Here is a 17,712-nt window from a genome sequence, read left to right as displayed (position 1 = left end):
AGCAAACGTTATGTTACATGCGGCAATAGTGACAAATGTGCAAGTATCACGAGCAAACAATATACACGCCGGAGCTGCTGCTTATTTAGCTTATGCAACTAGCAGCCAGTGACAAAGCCTATAGGCTGACCTTATGCAATTAACAACCATTGACAAAGCCAATAGGCCTACCTTATGCAACTAACAGCCCGTGACAAAGCCAATAGTCCTGACAATGTTACTTGTTGTATTATATAGCAGGACACACTGTCAGAAACAGTACTTGCAAAAAATAAATAAATAAATGAATATATATATATATATATATATATATATATATATATATATATATATATTAAAAACATGAATGGCCGCCCATAGCTTAGGGGTTCTTTATTATAAATGCATCAGATACCCTGATTATTGTTTCCGCTGCTTCAAGGTTAAAATGAAATAAATAAATAAATGTCCGGGGTAACCACGGTGATTAATACTCATTTTAGAGAGGGTTATATCATTTTATCTAGTGTAAAGAATGTTTACAATACCATAAATGCGCAGGTTTTGTTTTCAATTTTGATTTTTATGCTTTTCCCAAACTTTAACCAGCCCTTTTAGCTAAGGGTCTGACCTGTCATGCCTACAGTTTGTACACCCCTAAACATTGGAACATATTCCTAGATGTTTTACATATACCAGGTGTAAGGATGCGTGTCTCTATGTGATGTGTATTTTGGGTTTTCTAAGCTGCATGTAACTGTAATATCCTGCTTATGAGGTGTGGTTTTAAAACAGCCGTTTTTATATTCAACCCAGATGCAGGATCTGCCAGAATTAATCCTCACAGACGAGGAAATGCACGCCCTACAGACAGGTATATGTATTTAGAGATGTCTACTTCGGAGTAGTTTCTTACACCTGTGTCTTAGACGCTCTGCTTTTCCAATGGTAGTTCTCATGTATGTGTGTTTTTTATAGGTCTGGATCCCGAACTACAAAAGATTCTTGAGGATGCACATCGACGCGGGTGGTCTCAAGACATGTCTCTGAATGTGCTGGGTAACCCTGTACTTACAGGTAAATCAGAAAAAATAAATAAAAATAAAGGCCCTCATTCTTTCAAAGGCCTAAGACATGGGAAAACACAAACGTGAACTATAGGAACACTCCACAGCGGAGCATGCTGTGGTCGGTTTATACTACAAATATGCTTATTTTTTTCCCTTTACAGGGTCCCCTGATGTCGTGTTTGTGCAAGAGACGTCGCAGCACCCAAAAGAAAGGCCGGGGGAAAGAAAAGCCGCCGCATCTAAAGACGGACCCGTGACAAAGAAAGGAGTTGGGAAAAACCATATAAAAGGTGTGTTTTTACAAAAAAAAAAAAAAAAAAGGCCCTCATTCTTTCAAAGGCCTAAGACTTGGGAAAACACAAACGTGAACTATAGGAACACTCCACAGCGGAGCATGCTGTGGACGGTTTATACTACAAATATGCTTATTTTTTTCCCTTTACAGGGTCCCCTGATGTCGTGTTTGTGCAAGAGACGTCGCAGCACCCAAAAGAAAGGCCGGGGAAAAGAAAATCCGCCGCATCTAAAGACGGACCCGTGACAAAGAAAGGAGTTGGGAAAAGCCATATAAAAGGTGTGTTTTTACTTAAAAAAAAAAAAGTGTGGAAAACGATCTCTCGGGGTTGTATTCTCTCAAACAATGGGGGCCACCGGCATGTAGTACCCGGTGTACTACGATGGGTAGGGTAAACATCTTATACGGGATCCTTATTTTTCTAATATAGCTTTTTTATGTTACATTCTAGGAGCCGTTCAAAAGAACAGTGGTGAAGATGCGTATAAGGCTGAGAGGTCAACAAAAACGCTGGCTGATATAACAAAGACTGTCCTGAACACCCCGCCTGCGGCAAAAGGTGTGAGTAGGCGTGTACGCCAGAATAAGATCTACACATACTACACAAACATACGGAAGAGAACCGACGCATCCGTTATGTATCTGAACCCTCTCAAGCCCTCAAAAGGGAACCCCCTCTCAAGCAAACCGGCCCTTAAGAAGAAACAGTCGAACTCAGTAACCCAGGCAGGTCCTTTAAACCTCAAGAAGAAGTCGCTGGTCATGGAGTCCCTAGCAGACCCTTTAGACCTCAGCAAGAAACCTCTGGCACCCGAACCCCTAAAGACTCCATTAGATCTCTCATTAAAAAATGTTGTTAAGCAGGTGAATGAACCAGATACACCCGAACTCTCTAAGGAACCATCGTTTGTAACGACACCTGCAGAAGCCCTTTTACAACCCCAAACCCATAAAGTCAACCGGCTCTCAAGAAAATATCTTAAGAATAAACAAGGGGTCCAGGCGTTACAAGTAGAAGCATCGGAAGGGTCCTTAGTCAATCCTGTTACACCGCAGCACCCATCCCACCCTCTGAAGACCTCTATAGCTTCAAAAATAAAACGGGTGGCGCCTGTAGAGGAATGCCCCATAACCCAAACCCTGGAACCATCTGTAGTAGCGCCTTCTGAGTTTAGGGACAATGTGTCTGACAAGGGGCAGCCTTTAGGAGCCCCTTATACCGGCAGCATGGGGTGCCCCGTGACAATGACATCCTCTGTAGACACATTTGTTAGACCGTCAGAAGCAGCGTCCGGGGGGCTCTCTAACACAGACACCGGGGTTTTGCAGCCAACATTTACACATACGCCAGACAACCTCACGGCCACTGTCTTAGACGGTAGCACCCTTGATTATTACGACAGGCATTTACACTCACCGTGCCCCATGTCACCTGCAACCCCGGAGGGTGCATACGACCCAACAAGCCCCTCGGGGTGTGTAAACCCTGTATCCCCCCAACTATATACACCCATAGCAGTACGGGTTGCAGTACGGGTTGGGATGATTGGTCAAATTAGAGTATGGAGGTGTCATATAGCGAGGTCCCTTCACCCAATGCTCCAGGGTGCTCGCACTGGGATCCTGTTTCTATGATACCCCCAGGACCTCAGTTACAGATGGTTGCTGGGGATGCAGTCAGTAGAGAAGACCCTGGTTTGTTAAAGGTTGTTATACAACCAAACACGGTATTCAGCCCTCACCCCCCAAAATATGACTCTGTAAACCCTAAACCGGTACTAGACGCGCATGTAAAGGATATACAAATGGCGGTCAGGAAGTTAAAACGCCAAGCGAACACCACAACCTTAAAATTGGGGTTGGGTGGTAGTGGTGCCAGGGTCATGGTGGAGGCTCAGCAGAAAATACTGCAAAGGGTTGACCTCTGTAAAAGGGTAATCCTCCAAACGTGTCAGGAAGCGGGATCGGACATATTGCGTATACAGACGTGACTAGGTCAGCTACACACCCTGAAGAATGTCAGGGCCTCTGGTTTTAATAAAAGAACCCTCACATCAAAATACCTCGGTAAAGTACAAACACTCCTGACAAAGTCCCTACACTTCTTACGGCTACTCAGGCGTAAAAAGTACATAGAACACCGTCACACCGTTTCACAAGCTACGCCTGAACAACAACCAACACTCCGTCATAAGGAACGCATAGATGACCCTCGGGGTGGGTCTGTAACAGAGGAAGCCTTGAGTCCAGAGCCCCTAGGCGCAGCCCAGACTGTTCAAATAGGAGGGGGTCGGCTACCTCGAAAAGCATGGACCCGTAAAAAACAAAAATGGGCTAATAGCGCTAAGCAGCGACGGCTTTTAATAAGTAAACTGAAGAAAGCCAGAATATGTGCTACAAGGGTGGTTAAAAGGGCCCCTAAGCCCATACTGGACCAGAATCCCCAATACGATACAGCAACAAGCTCCCCAGCAAGTCAAATACCTCAAGATGAGGATTCAGAGGTAGTATATTTAGAGAGCGTTAGAAGCTACAGGCGTGATGTAGAGAGATTTAATGCCGTCGAGCACTACGAGGAGTTTAGGTTTGCTAACCTTCACCAGATAAGGTCCTCCGATCAGGGTATTTTAGCTATACACCAGGCGGTGCAAACGCTCATAGAAAGGTTGTTACGCGCTGTGGGTCCTAATGATTTTTTCCAACTACGTTTCCAGGGACAAGGTTTTGACAGTCCTTTGTTCACCAAAAAGAGGTCCCGAGATGTGTTTGACGCTGTGGAATTTTTAGAAAATCTTTCGAGGCTTTTACAGAGTAAGACTGAACTAGTCGCCTATGGCACTTTCCGCGTCATAGCCCTCATTGTCCGGGGGCGTGAGGGGGGTGTTTCCAGACCTTTAAAGAGCGTGCTATACAGTAAGATAATTGGTAAGAAACAACGTTGGCTGCTCGACTTTAACAACGATACAAACAACACGTGTCTGGCGGCCAGCATCGTAGGCCTTCTGTTGGGTCGCAACACCACCGACGCGGTCATCATGTCTAGAGCGGCTGAAGCCCATGAGGTTCTTGAAATACCTCCCGACCGCATGGTCGGCTTTGGCGATATAGGTCTTTTTGAGAACTATTTCGCTGTGACGGTGAAAGTTCTTTATCACAATGGCTCTTGGAAGTACTTTACAACTGGCAGCCCGGTGAGGAACAAGACCGTATATGTGCTTCACCACGAAAATCACTTTTACGGGATCTTAAACCTTAAAGGTTTTCTGGGTGTCAAGTATGTGTGCACCCATTGCGACCATATATACAGCACTAAGGACCGTCATCAGTGTGAAATGCACTGTAAGATGTGCCAGAGGGATGGTTGCTTCGTAGATACCGCCCTGAAGGTGAGGTGTCGCACCTGTAAGCTGTTTTGTCGCTCTCAAGACTGTTTGACCATCCACAAGAAAGCTGTTAAATGCACCCCTAAAATGGATTGTTTTGAGTGTGGTCGGTATGTGGCATCTGATCACAAATGCAAAGGTATGAAATGCCCCCGATGCCATACGGCTTATGCGGCGGGTACCAACCATCGTTGCTACATGGTTAAAGGCCAGCCCCAGACCAAAACCGAAGCCTACATAGTGTTTGATATAGAGTGCACACAGGAGACGGGTGTACACCAACCTAACTATATTTACGCACACCATTTAACTTCCGACGACAGCTGGGAGTTTGAAGGCCGAACGTGCGTTGGTGATTTCCTTAACACTTTCATTCAAACCAAATTCAAAGGGTATACTATGCTGGCCCACAACTCAAAAGCCTACGACTCATTCTTTATTTTACAAAATATGATTCGTGAAAAGGTGCAAGTAGAACTCATTACTCAGGGTTCAAAGCTGATGTTGTTAACAGTCGGACATTTACAAATAAGGTTTATAGACACTCTGAATTTCCTACCCATGAAATTGAGTAAGCTGCCAAAAGCCTTTGGTTTCCCAGGGTGTAAGGGTTATTTTCCACACTTTTTTAACACATGGGCGAGCCAGAATTATGTGGGGCCCATGCCATCTCCTGACAGTTACGGGGTTCAATATATGATGCCAGCCGAGAAAGAGAGCTTTCTACAATGGTACTCTGAAAACCGTGAAAAAGAGTTTCATTTTCAAACAGAGTTGAAAGCTTATTGTCAGGCTGATGTAATGATCCTGCGCCAAGCGTGTAACCTCTTCAGAGACGCTGTGGTGGTGATGACTAAGAAAGTCAGAATGCTGAAGCCTAAGAAACCTCAAATGACAAAGAAAAGTCGGGTCTTGAAACCGAAGATGGCTCCACTGATAAAAGAGGTCGCATACATAGACCCTTTTCAAAACATCACTTTGGCATCCATGTGTATGTCCATCTACAAACACATGTTTTTAAGACCTCAAAGTATCGCTCTAGTGCCGCCAGACCTCTATAACGGTAAACAGAAACGTTATTCAACCCCCTCGATCCGGTGGCTCATGTACATCTCTGAGAAGGAAGACGTACATATTCAACACACCCTGCAGGGTGGTGAATACCGGGTGGGGCCCTATTACCTGGACGGGTACGCTGTAATTAACGGGGTGGCGACGGCCTTTGAATACAACGGCTGTTTTTACCACGGCTGCCCTCAGTGTTACAAGCCCCACGAGTTTAACAAACTTCTGGGTGCCAAATTTGAGCACTTACACAGACGTACTCTGCTGAAGGCCCAGTATGTTGAAAAATGTGGCTTTGCTATGAGGGTTCTATGGGAGCACGAGTGGTTAGAGATGTTAACAACCGACACCGAGCTCATCTCTTACCTTCAGAGTCGTGATTTACCAGAACCCTTGGAACCCCGCGATGCCTTATTCGGAGGCCGTACAAACGCCATACAACTGTACAGGGCCACGGATGAGGGTGAGAAAATACACTACTATGATTTCACCAGCCTGTACCCCTTTGTAAACAAAATGAAGGTATACCCCTTAGGACATCCTACCATCATATATAGAGACTTTAAGCCCCTTTCGGAATACTTTGGGTTAGTTAAATGTGAAATCTATCCGCCAAGGCGGCTTTACTTTCCAGTGTTACCCTACAGAGTCGATGGTAAGCTGCTGTTCCCCCTATGTCGAACATGCGCATTGCTTAAAGAGACAGGTGGTTGCAGGCACACCGATGAACAAAGGATGCTCACAGGGACCTGGTGCAGTATCGAGGTCGAAGTGGCGCTAGAGAAAGGTTACAGGCTCGGAAGGATACACGAGGTGTGGCATTTTAAGAGGACTACGACCCAGCTCTTTGCCCCGTACATTAATCTGTTTCTCAGAGACAAACAGGAGGCCTCAGGGTATCCCGAATGGTGTACTAGTCAGGATGCAAAGCAGAAATACATCGATGACTACTATGCTCACGAGGGTATACATTTACGCCCCCATATGATAGAGGTCAACCCGGCCCGTCGCCAGTTAGCGAAACTCTGCCTCAACTCCTTATGGGGAAAATTCGCACAGCGTACAAACCTATCAAATACGACCTTAATAACAGATCCGGACGAGCTGTTTAAGTACCTATTTGCCCCTGTTATGAGGTGTCCAGCTGCAATTTTATCGATGACGAGACAGCGGCAGTGTGTTGGAAATACACAAAAGCATACCCCACAACGTGTAACAACATAAATATCTTCATAGCCTGTTTCACTACAGCCCACGCCCGTCTAGAACTCTACAGGGTTATGGATATACTCCAGGACCGTTGTCTGTATCATGATACCGACTCGGTGATTTTTCTGAGTAAACCAGGGGATGAAGACCCTCCTCTTGGGGATTATCTGGGTGATTTGACCAGCGAGCTCGATAAGGGTGAGCATATAATAGAATACGTATCGTCAGGACCTAAGACCTACACCTACCGCACAAACATGAATAAAGTGTGTATGAAGGTCAAAGGTATAACCTTAAATGTCAGCAACACCCTAAAAATCAATTTTGACAGTCTAAAGAATCTGGTGCACGAATACGCTGCATCAGCCGATTGTGAAACTGCTAAGACCATAGTTGTGAACCAACCATGCATAGTCAGATCCAAAAAGAAATGGGAAATTACGACGCAGCCCTTACATAAAACCCTGCGCGTTGCTTTTGATAAAAGGATCCTGACCGCGGGCTATAAAACAATCCCTTATGGTTATTAGAGCCATTAGAGAGACACCCCCCACACCATGGACACCCGTTTGCAACATCCCTTCTCCTGCGTGTTAGCAGGCCCCTCAAACTGTGGTAAGAGCTATTTTATAAAAAAGCTCTTAGAAAATGCGCCCTCTGTTTTATCCCAAACCCCTAATAACATTGTGTGGCTATATTCCTGCTGGCAGCCTCTTTATACAGCCCTGTCCCGTAGTTTCCCACATATCCGTTTTATAGAGGGTATACCAGATAATCTCAACGATGATGAGCTACTGCCACCGTCCCATATAAACATGATCATTGTCGATGACCTTATGCATGAAGGGGGTGATCATCCGGAGTTAGAGAGAGCTTTTACGCAATATTCACATCATCGCAATCTAAGCATATGCTACATTGTACAGAACTTGTTTTACAAGGGCAAGAACAGTCGGTCTATAGCTCTCAACGCTTCATACCTTGTTTTATTTAAAAACCCCCGGGACAAACAACAAATAGCAGTCATAGCTAAACAGATGTACCCCGGAAACACACACTTCTTCATGGAGGCCTTTAGCGACGCTACGGCAAAACCCCATGGCTATCTGCTGGTCGATTTAAAAAATGAAACTCTAGAAGACTATAGACTGAGGGCTGATATTTTTCCCCCCGAGCTACCAGTCGCCTACACTCCAAAGACCAGACCACGGCCCCATAAAAAGAAGCTTTGACGTGTTTTAGAGACATTTACATACGGACCTTTATAATATAAGGTGGTGACCATGTCTGCCCGGCTACGCCGCAATCTAGCTCTCCTGAAACTGCTTGTTACAGCCAGTCCTCAACACAGAAAAGCCATCCTGTGCGCTGCTTCTGACGACTTAGTGGCTGCCATTTCAGAAATAGCCCTAAACACCCTAAAAGGCAACGTCCCTATATCAGGGAGTCAGTTACAGGTGCTGAAGAAGAAGAGGAGTCTTATCAAGAAGCTCAGTAATAAAAGGGCCTCACTCATTACAAAGAAGAAACTGGTGAAACAATCTGGGGGCTTTATAGGTAACCTGCTGGGGATTGCTATACCGGTAATTACAAGCCTCCTCTCGGGACAGTAATGGAGCATGCCACAAAGATGTATTTGGTTCCTAAACAGCAAATGGACCACCTGGGTTCTTCCACAGACAACGCGTGGGATATACGCAGAAATGAGACTCTACGCCTGGATGCTGAAATTAAAGACATTTTGAACCGCACTGATCTAAACCCCTACGACAAGGCAAACCTTTACACCAGCACCCTTAAAAACTTTTTAAGTTACTACAACCAGTGGAATACTGAGAAAAACAAGCTGACTCTATATACCCCGGACTCTGAACAACCTGCAGCCCCTGCGAATACCCCTCAACCCCTACAACCACTGCCAGACCTTGCGTCAGCCCCAGATCCCTTTGTTGATGAACTCTTAAAAAATATAAGTCAAAGACATAGAGGTGCAGCGCAAATGCTGATGAGTAAACTGGCAACTTCTAAAGACCTCGCATCCTGGAATGAACGAGGCGAATTTCTCTACAAGGGACAGCCGGTTGTAGGGTCGCACATGTACGACCTGGTTAAAGGGCTCACGCACCCGAAAATGCTAACGTCTCAAAATGCACCGCGTGGTTGGGATCATTTTCTGCGAGCCGCTGCTGAACTCAACATCCCTTCTACGCTCATTGGTAATAACGATCATCGCCGTATGTTTGAAAGTTTAAAGACAACCCTCCCACCATCGCCACCCGCCTCTGAAGGCCTACGGATATCTCCCTCTTGGACTACCCCTATGACACCATCTACACGGCGAAAAAAGCCTTTGTCCATACCCCGTACATGGATTCATCCATAATTTTTAAATGTACCTATTATGTGTATAAGCGTGTCTGATTTTCTTCATATATTTCTTCAGCAAAGTTTGTCAGTGTAATGCACAACTTACATACAGGCTTGTAATAAACACTTTTATAACTTTACAACCGTCTCAAGCGTCTTTTTAAACCTTTTTTAAAAATAAAAAATAAAATATGATGCATGAATAAGCAGTGAAATACAAAGTCTGAATGCTTGCTTTTTAAAAACAATGTCTTTTATTGTAGACGTTCATCATTAAGCACATACAAGTTATAAACCCTTACAATTTTGACAAGCTACATATTCGGTTCTAGCAGGTCTGACCGAGGCCCTTGTGTTTTCTTTTACATATTTCGTAACTAGACTATCGTTGTTAACAAGGTCCCTCGAGTATAGATTTAAGAAATTTCTAAATGAAATACCCTCTGACATTTTACTGATAAAATAAATACAGTGTTCACCGCATGTCATGGCTACCGAATCCTGGACCCTCAGTTTATTAAACACAACTCGCTCCGCAACTTTTTTCACAAACTTGAATATGGGCTGTGTATATATACGGTGTTCAGGGAACTCTGCTGTACTGTCAAACACGGTAACCGTGTCGCTATCTATAAACACGGCGGCCCAATGTGTTCCACTCTTGTAATGCGGATCGGTGTTAAAGACCAGGGTGCATGGTCTTTCTGAGCCTATTTCAGCCGGTAGCCCATCGCTAGGGAAAACACCTAAAAAGTATTTCCGAGCGTATTTATGCCGACTTAGGAAGTCCCATATCTGCACAGTGTCCATTTCACAACTGTTTTAAAGATAGTCAAACAAAATCTGTCTGGCGTGGTTGATCTGGATGAGGCTGTCGAACACTGAGAATACGATCATGTTCACATTCGCAGGTAGAGGGTTAGTAAATCGTATTTCAGCTTTTAGATTCCCATTTTTGACCAGGTTGTAGTGCCCACCATCTTCCATGTCGGGTGTCAGGTCGAATGCGAACAGAGTGTATCCGGTCCCATAGCCTTCACGTGACACGGCTACACCGCAGTCCCTTAGATGTTTCCCTGTTATTGAAACCAAACCTTGATATTCCCGGATATAGTTGGAGGTTATAAAACTGGGTGTGTAGGGTTTTGCAGGAATCACATTGCCCTCATGGACCAGCGCGGCGTAGTTGATGCTGTAGTGTTTAAAATTGAAAGGGTTTGAGGCATAGGTGCCGCTAAAAGCTGTATTGTCCACGAATCCGATGATGATGAGTTTGGGAAGTTGCCCCAGAAATAAATTCTGCTGTTGGGTTAAGCGAGTCCCTGCTGGAATACTAAACACCTTCAAACCCACTCTTTCAACAGCGTAATTGGCGTTCGATATTTGTAAAGCGTCGGCGTGCGCTAACCTGACACTAGGTGACACTTTCACTCTCTTTACAAACAGGCTCGCTGATAGTATGTCCAGTTTGTACTGTTCCGCATCACCACTGATGAGGCAGAATGAGTCCTTGTTGCGAGTGAGTTTGATCTTAAGATCAATTCCGTTGATGAGCAGTTTATCTTGGAAGAAGAGGTCTGAATGTATGCGCCCCAGGAGGTCAAAGGGGCGACTGCCGGCTGCAAACCCCGCCCGTTTTACAAAACCCCTACTGGCACCGTCCAGAGCCGTGACTTCGAACTGTGCGTGTGTATCCCTGTAGAAGAGCCCAGTTGAAAGCTGCGTGTCAAGGGCGTCGCTGCTGTAATTTAGAATGCTCTCGAGGTAGGCTCTGTAGGCGTACATGTTATCGTTCTGTGTGATGATTCGATCGCCCAGGGTGATGTCCACCTGGTTAAACATGGTCGCTAGGGGATAAGCGATCGTCGCCACTCTAGCGGCTGCTGCTATGTCGGACCCATCCGCTTTTACGATTTTACACACAAGATGCAACAGTGTGTTGTTGAGATCCAAATACATATCCGTGGACCCCGACACACAAAACTCTATAGGGGCCAGAGGTGTCAATGCTGCTAAAGGTGATACCTCCATGAAGAAGCTGTTTGCGATGCTCGTCTGCGTTGGTTTTAGAGTGAACAAGTCTAGTTCGGATTTGGCGCACTCACCAGATGCACAGTGTACGAAGGCCATGGTTTAGTTTACGATGCTTTAAAAAATATTTACTTTAGAGCCGTTTCTCTTCTTCTTCGCAGCTCTCTTACGTCTTGGAGCTCTTCTTTTCTGAGTGCGTTTTGAAGAGCTCCGTCTTTTTTTATAGGGGGCCGGGGGGCCGCGTAGTCTCGAAGCACGACGCTTCCTTTTAACACTCGCGCGTGGTGTGTACAGCAACCCCGCTCCTTCTTGCGGCTGTTTGTTCATGCGCTCTGCAACAGCCGTAGTAACAGAACCAACCACATCCTGGGCAATGCTCGAAGCCGCTGCCTTAACATGTGGTTTTGCAATTTCATAACCTCTTCTCAAGAATGGCATAGCTCTTCTAAACAGACTCCTGAAGAATCCCCCTAAACCAGCCCCGTACATAACAGGCGACCCTTGAAAGTACGGGGGCCCTCCATAACCGGCTTGGTTTCTGTAATAGTCCCTGTACATAGACGGGTCCCCGTATGTTTTCACGACCACCATGATGCCTGATTAATAGCCGCTGTCGCGTCTCGGTCTTAAATGAAGCTTAACAATAACTTTCCCATATTTAAAGGCCACCGGCTCAGACTGATCATCGTAGATCATAATTGAAATAGTGTCAAAATGGTTTTTAGAAACTGCGACGTAGTCGGGTTTATTAAATTGAATATTGACCATCGTATTATTTTCACCCTGTACGTGGACCCATCTTAGCAGCGGCGCGTAACTATCCCCGGTCCTCTGGGCCTCTACTATATCGCTATACACATAGAGCGTGTAGAAGCCTCCGTTAATATCGGGACACGTGTGATCCTGTTCCGCCAGACTTTTCGCATGCAACACGGTGCCTAAGACCCTTTTTAATTTACCGGTGGTGTTAAACGTAGTGCCTCGACTCGGGGCTTTAAGAAACACCTTCCTTCTGACGTTATCTAGAGACAGATGAATATTCGCATATGATTCGATGCCGGCTATAGATTTGTTGATTGCATCGACAACACTTGCAACGGTAGGGTAGTAACCGTAGGGTATGCCAGCGTGCATGTTCACATTGTCCTGATCACGCTTTATGTAAAACTTAGCTTCACTAGCTGTAAATGTATTCCAGGTTCTAGGGTATTGGATTTCTGTTAGGGCCACCTCCCAATCCCCTTTCAGGTCCACCGGCTTAGCCAATTTCACGGTGTATTTAGAGATCTGATTGTCGGGGAACATGGCCTTAGAAGCGTTGGATGGTAGGGTAATATAAAAGGGCGTTGTCTCCATCTTATCAGCTGTTTTTTTTCAGGCGGTCCTTAGCTCACACACCTTTCAGGGTGCTGGACAGTACCCAACTGTTAAATTTATCAGGCCATCCCCTCCATTTGACATACGCCTGGCTGTTAACACCTCGACCTTTCCTCTTCAGAACCTTTTCAACCCTGTACACACGGTTCGGATCCTCAGGTATCAATTGTAACTCTTCCTTGTAAAAGATCCCCGACACAGCTTCCCCTGCGTAGTCCTTTAACCTGTAAATATACAGCCCTTCTTTAAGCTCCACACGTTCCACTATAAATATTTCATCGCTAAAAGTTTGTTGGTAGCCCTTCGTGAAGATACCTTTCAATTTTGAAATCCTCACGTGATCACCTTTTTTAAAAATGGGTTTCTTCACCTTTGTAACAAAATTACGTCCATACACGGTCCTCCAAACAGCTAAGGAATTACTAGGGGTGACCTCTACGGGGGATGTTTTGATGGTCCTGTGATAACTGGCATTATATACATCTAAAAATGCTTGTAGAACATCCACGTATCTGTAGGTGTTATGGGCTGTAAAATACCGCCACATCTTAGACTTTAAAGTTCTGTTAAACCGTTCTACAACTGCTGCTTTTACCTCCGTGTGGGTTACAAAATGTTGAACACCATGGTGGTTTAATAATTTCTGAAATGTCTTGTTTAAGAATTCTTTACCAGCGTCTGTTTGTAGTTTTTGAGGAATTCGACCCTTCCCGAAGATGACTTTAAAAGCGGCCGTGACACTAGCACCACTTTTATCGCGTAGCGCTTCTGCGTAGGCGTACTTGGACAGCACGTCTATGACTGTTAATATATAACAGGCGCCGTTGTTATGTTTTGCGACATCTTGAAGGCTGATTATGTCCGCTTGCCACTGATAATCTATTTGCGCATTAACGATTGTGGGGCGTCTCTTAAAACGTCTTCGGGCCTGTTTATGGAGTGAATACGCCTCTTCTCCCGATAGCCACGTCTTGACAAGGTCTCTGCTTACCGGTTCATTTTCATCTACAGCCCTTCTGTATAGAGCTTCGATGCCTCCATAGCAACCAACACCCCTTGCATCATAATAAAGTTTTCTTAACCGAGCCCTCGACATGATAGCATCTGTTACAACAAATGAAATGAAAGACGCTTGTTTTGTGTAAGATCGTTTTATTTAAAAAACAATACTGTCAAGACCTGTGCAAAAGATACTTTACATTTTCACAGTAATTGTCATAAGTAAGGATTAAAACATAGCCATCTTAAGCTGCGACACTCCACTAGTTTCTTCGAAATACACGCTATCATTTCACCTTACATAAGACCTTAGTTAAACAGTCTCCGGGGGGCCAAAGACCCTATTGTTCTATTTTTTTTATAAATATTACACATACGTCTTTCTATGAGTCTTTCTATCAACTTTCTATCAAAAGCAGGACACAGCTCATACATAGCAGGCAGTTTTACGCTCGGGGCATAACCATGTCGGATATCATTGAGTGCCGCTGTCAGGATCCTCAACATATCGGGGTGTACATATTTCCTTTCTGGGTGCATACCGTACACCACCCTTAGCAGTTTATACACCTTGTACGGGTCTAGCAAACCACAAATATAGCGTATTGTTCTTGTTCTGTATGATTCGCACAAACATTCGTGAGCGGCCTGCTGGTGATCATTAATTTGATGTCCGTGACAAAGGCTGTAATAGTCACGCTTGACACAGTTTAGTATCACAGCCGCTGCAAAACCCTTAACTTCTCGCCTCTCATAGTAGGACACACCGTCATCGTCCTTATCACAGGCATCGCTCTTAGAGCCGCAAACACACTTGTCGCAACCCTCACGGTTTTGACATGTGGAGCTTTCAGCCTGTTTTGAGCACCACAGACAATTGAAGATTACATTGCTCGCTTTTGCAGGCCTCCACTCTGCCGCCGGTCCTTTTGGAGTTTCGCTCTAAGGTTCAAAAGTAGAAATGACAGTCCATTAGTCGCAGAAACAAAATACTGCAATTATGTAGTTGACTGCTCATAAGCTTTTCCTACTAACCTCCGCATGTGCACAACCCTCGGCGAAGGCTCTGAAATCTTGAGAGTCGCTAATGTCCTGCGATGCCCCCTCATCCTCGACGCTTGTACCAGTCTGCTGCAGAACAACCTCCTCACCAGCCATATCCTCCTGAGGACCCATGTCTTCATAGACGTTCATGCTAGGAGATGGTTCAACTTCTTCACCATAGTGCTTTATAAAGTATGTGCATACAGCTGGTTTTGTTCTCTAGGGGGTCAAAAAAAAGAAGGACGCTTGACATGCCCGCAGTTGAAGACATAAAAATACATCATTTTGTAACGGATTGTGCATAACATTTTTTATTTTTTTTTGTTTTTTTTTACTAACCTCCGCATTTTCACCGTCCTCGGCGACGGCTCGGAAATCTTGAGAGTCGCTAATGTCCATCGATGGCCCGTCATCTTCGACGCTTGTACCCGGATGATGCAGAACAACCTCCTCAGGCTTCGTATCCTCCTGTAGATCCAGGTCTTCATAGACGTCTGTGTTAGGAGGTGCTACAGCTTCTTCAACTTCCTCCATGTCCGCGAAACTAAGGCCAGCAAACACGCTGCCGCTACATGAGACCTCACTCTCGCTGCCGGCGTCCTTAATCGGCGACATCCTGCATAAACACTCCTTGAGACTGAGTTTTTGCACCCCACGACAAACGTCAGTACCAAAACCAGTAACGTCGCAGCCCATATCCTGAGGGGTTTCTGGTTGAGCATTCTCGTCCATTACCAGGGGTGCTACGCTATGGTAATATCTATCGATAGTGGGCTGGGAGCCACCCCACATGGGGCTTTTCACGAGCGGGTTGTATCTCTTCATACTGCTGTGGGAACCTTTTCGGCTTCAGGGGGCTGGTTGCTGTACAAGGTTCTTAAGGAGGCCTTATATGTATCCTAATCAGCTCCTAAAAGGGCGTGCCCCTCTACACCACAACAAGGACATACAAGCATCATAGGTCTCTGGTTCGCTGATGTCTACATAAGAAGACACACCCCTAGGCGGACCCATGGGCCGGTTGAACGCCTACATCTCACGTTGCAGCCACACATGTCACTTTTGCAGTCACACATGTCACTTTCAAGGACTCGCAGACCTGTCACTTTTGCAGACACACCAATGGGCTTGATGCCTGTCACTTTTAAGGACAAGCAGCTGGCACTTTCAAGGACTCGCAGACCTGTCACTTTTGCAGCCACACGTCACTTTTAAGGACACACACACACACGTCACTTTTGCAGACACACATGTCACTTTTAAGGACACAGCGAGGGGCGGGGGCAACAAAAGGGGGACCTGTCACTTTTAAGGACACGCATGATGATCGATGGTATCAGAATATACTACTTCTGTTTGATCTCAAGAGGCATCTGAGTGTGGTAATTGAAACTTGCTGATGTCCTTAGGACTCCTTCCTTGACTTCTTTCACTCATGGAAGCATATTAAAACTACCATACATGTCATCACAAGAAATTATAGCCCTATATAACAGAAATGAAGCAAGTTTGCACCCATACAATTGAGCATGCATACAGGGGACAATTTACTGATTTTTGTTATTTACAAACATTCTCAGTAGTTCGCCTGGAAAGGGCACTAGACTCAGGTCTCTCAGTGGATTACTGGGAATGTTATGTGTGATTCCCACAGAGTCGTGTTCCATGGTGCATAATAATGCATACCATAGAATTCCACACAGGGACATTGGGACCATTTGATTAAGTGCACATGTCTTTTTTTCCTCTTGAAGTACACATTTCCCCCCAATGGAGAAAGCCATTCCATCACACCCCCACCAAATTTTCACACTAAACATATTTTTGGGGCCATAAATATCTTTACGATAGATCACTTTTCTGCATCCTTTGACAATGCAGTGAATGAGTGAAGGTGTGTAAGGATTGCAATGCAGACATGAGACTTGTCTATTCCTTCGAGGAATGGGAGGGTGCCAGGCACAGTTTTCATCATATCCATCTATGAATGAGGGATGTACTAACCTGCGTCTGCTTCACGAGCTCGCATTTGCTGGGTGCATTATCTATACCAGGGACAAACGCATGTAACTAGTCAAGTTGTAGACAAGGAGCAAATTTAGTGCATGCACAAGTTCCCTGGGAGAATTGGGGGATGTCAAAAACTAGTTAGTTTGCTGATCTGTGGTAGTGCATTTCTGGGGTAAAAAAAACACATATATTGGACTCTGAGGGGCAGATTTATGTTTTACTTGCGCCTCATTTACGCCGCCGTTGCATCACTTTTGTGACGCAGCAGCGGCGCAAATCCTGCGCCATGGTGCGGGGTATTTACAAACGTGACGCATCTCCCAGATGCGTCACGTTGTAAAGCCCTGCGCCAAATGTAGGCGTTCCAGGGCAGGTGGGGGCGTTCCGGCGCAGGAACGCCTCCTAAAAGTGGCTGAGTGAAATCTACAAGATTTCACTCAGTCACTTTTAGGCCCATGCTGCGTCAAAACCCTGCGCCTTCTTGAAGCATGCGTAAGGATTGACGCAGCATTGTAGAGATAGGGCCCCCCAGATCATTGCTGGAGCTGCGTCGCGCTTGTGACGCAACTCCAGCAATGCGCCACTTTTCGGCACAGATGCGTAACGCATCTGTGTCGTTTTTGCCCCATGGTGCGCCGCTTTATAAATGCGGCGCATCCATGGTGGCGGAGCTGTGGCGCATAATAACTGGCGCATCCCTGCTGATATGCAGGGATGCACCAGTCGTCATAAATCTGCCCCAGAGGTGCTTATTTACAAGCCACTTTTGCGTCATTTTCCCATGTTAAAAATGACGCAAAAATGGCGCAAGGGGCTTGTAAATAAGCCCCTAAATATTTTGCGCTTTTATGACAGAATATTCACTACCACTCTAAAGAGGCAT

At 45.4% G+C, this 17,712-nt stretch overlaps 1 protein-coding gene and 1 long non-coding RNA gene across 2 annotated transcripts; both read left to right on the top strand.

The window, feature by feature from the left end:
- Positions 1-770: 770 nt before the first annotated feature.
- LOC146805367 (uncharacterized) lies at positions 771-1,244 on the top strand. The gene is made up of 3 exons (XR_014967451.1): positions 771-853; positions 958-1,056; positions 1,211-1,244. It is a non-coding gene; the product is annotated as an uncharacterized LOC146805367 (long non-coding RNA).
- A 482-nt stretch (positions 1,245-1,726) lies between these two features.
- Positions 1,727-8,237, top strand: LOC146805366 (uncharacterized). The gene is made up of 4 exons (XM_085623794.1): positions 1,727-1,730; positions 1,796-2,819; positions 3,464-5,588; positions 7,949-8,237. Exons 1-4 carry the CDS (start codon positions 1,727-1,729, stop codon positions 8,231-8,233), a joined length of 3,438 nt encoding a protein of 1,145 aa, XP_085479920.1. The 3' UTR covers positions 8,234-8,237.
- Positions 8,238-17,712: the final 9,475 nt, after the last annotated feature.

This window comes from Triturus cristatus, chromosome 8 (genome assembly GCF_964204655.1).
Source record: "Triturus cristatus chromosome 8, aTriCri1.1, whole genome shotgun sequence".
Lineage (NCBI taxonomy): Eukaryota > Metazoa > Chordata > Amphibia > Caudata > Salamandridae > Triturus > Triturus cristatus.
Note: the sequence above shows the minus strand (reverse complement) of the source record. Positions and strands in the feature narration are given on the sequence as shown.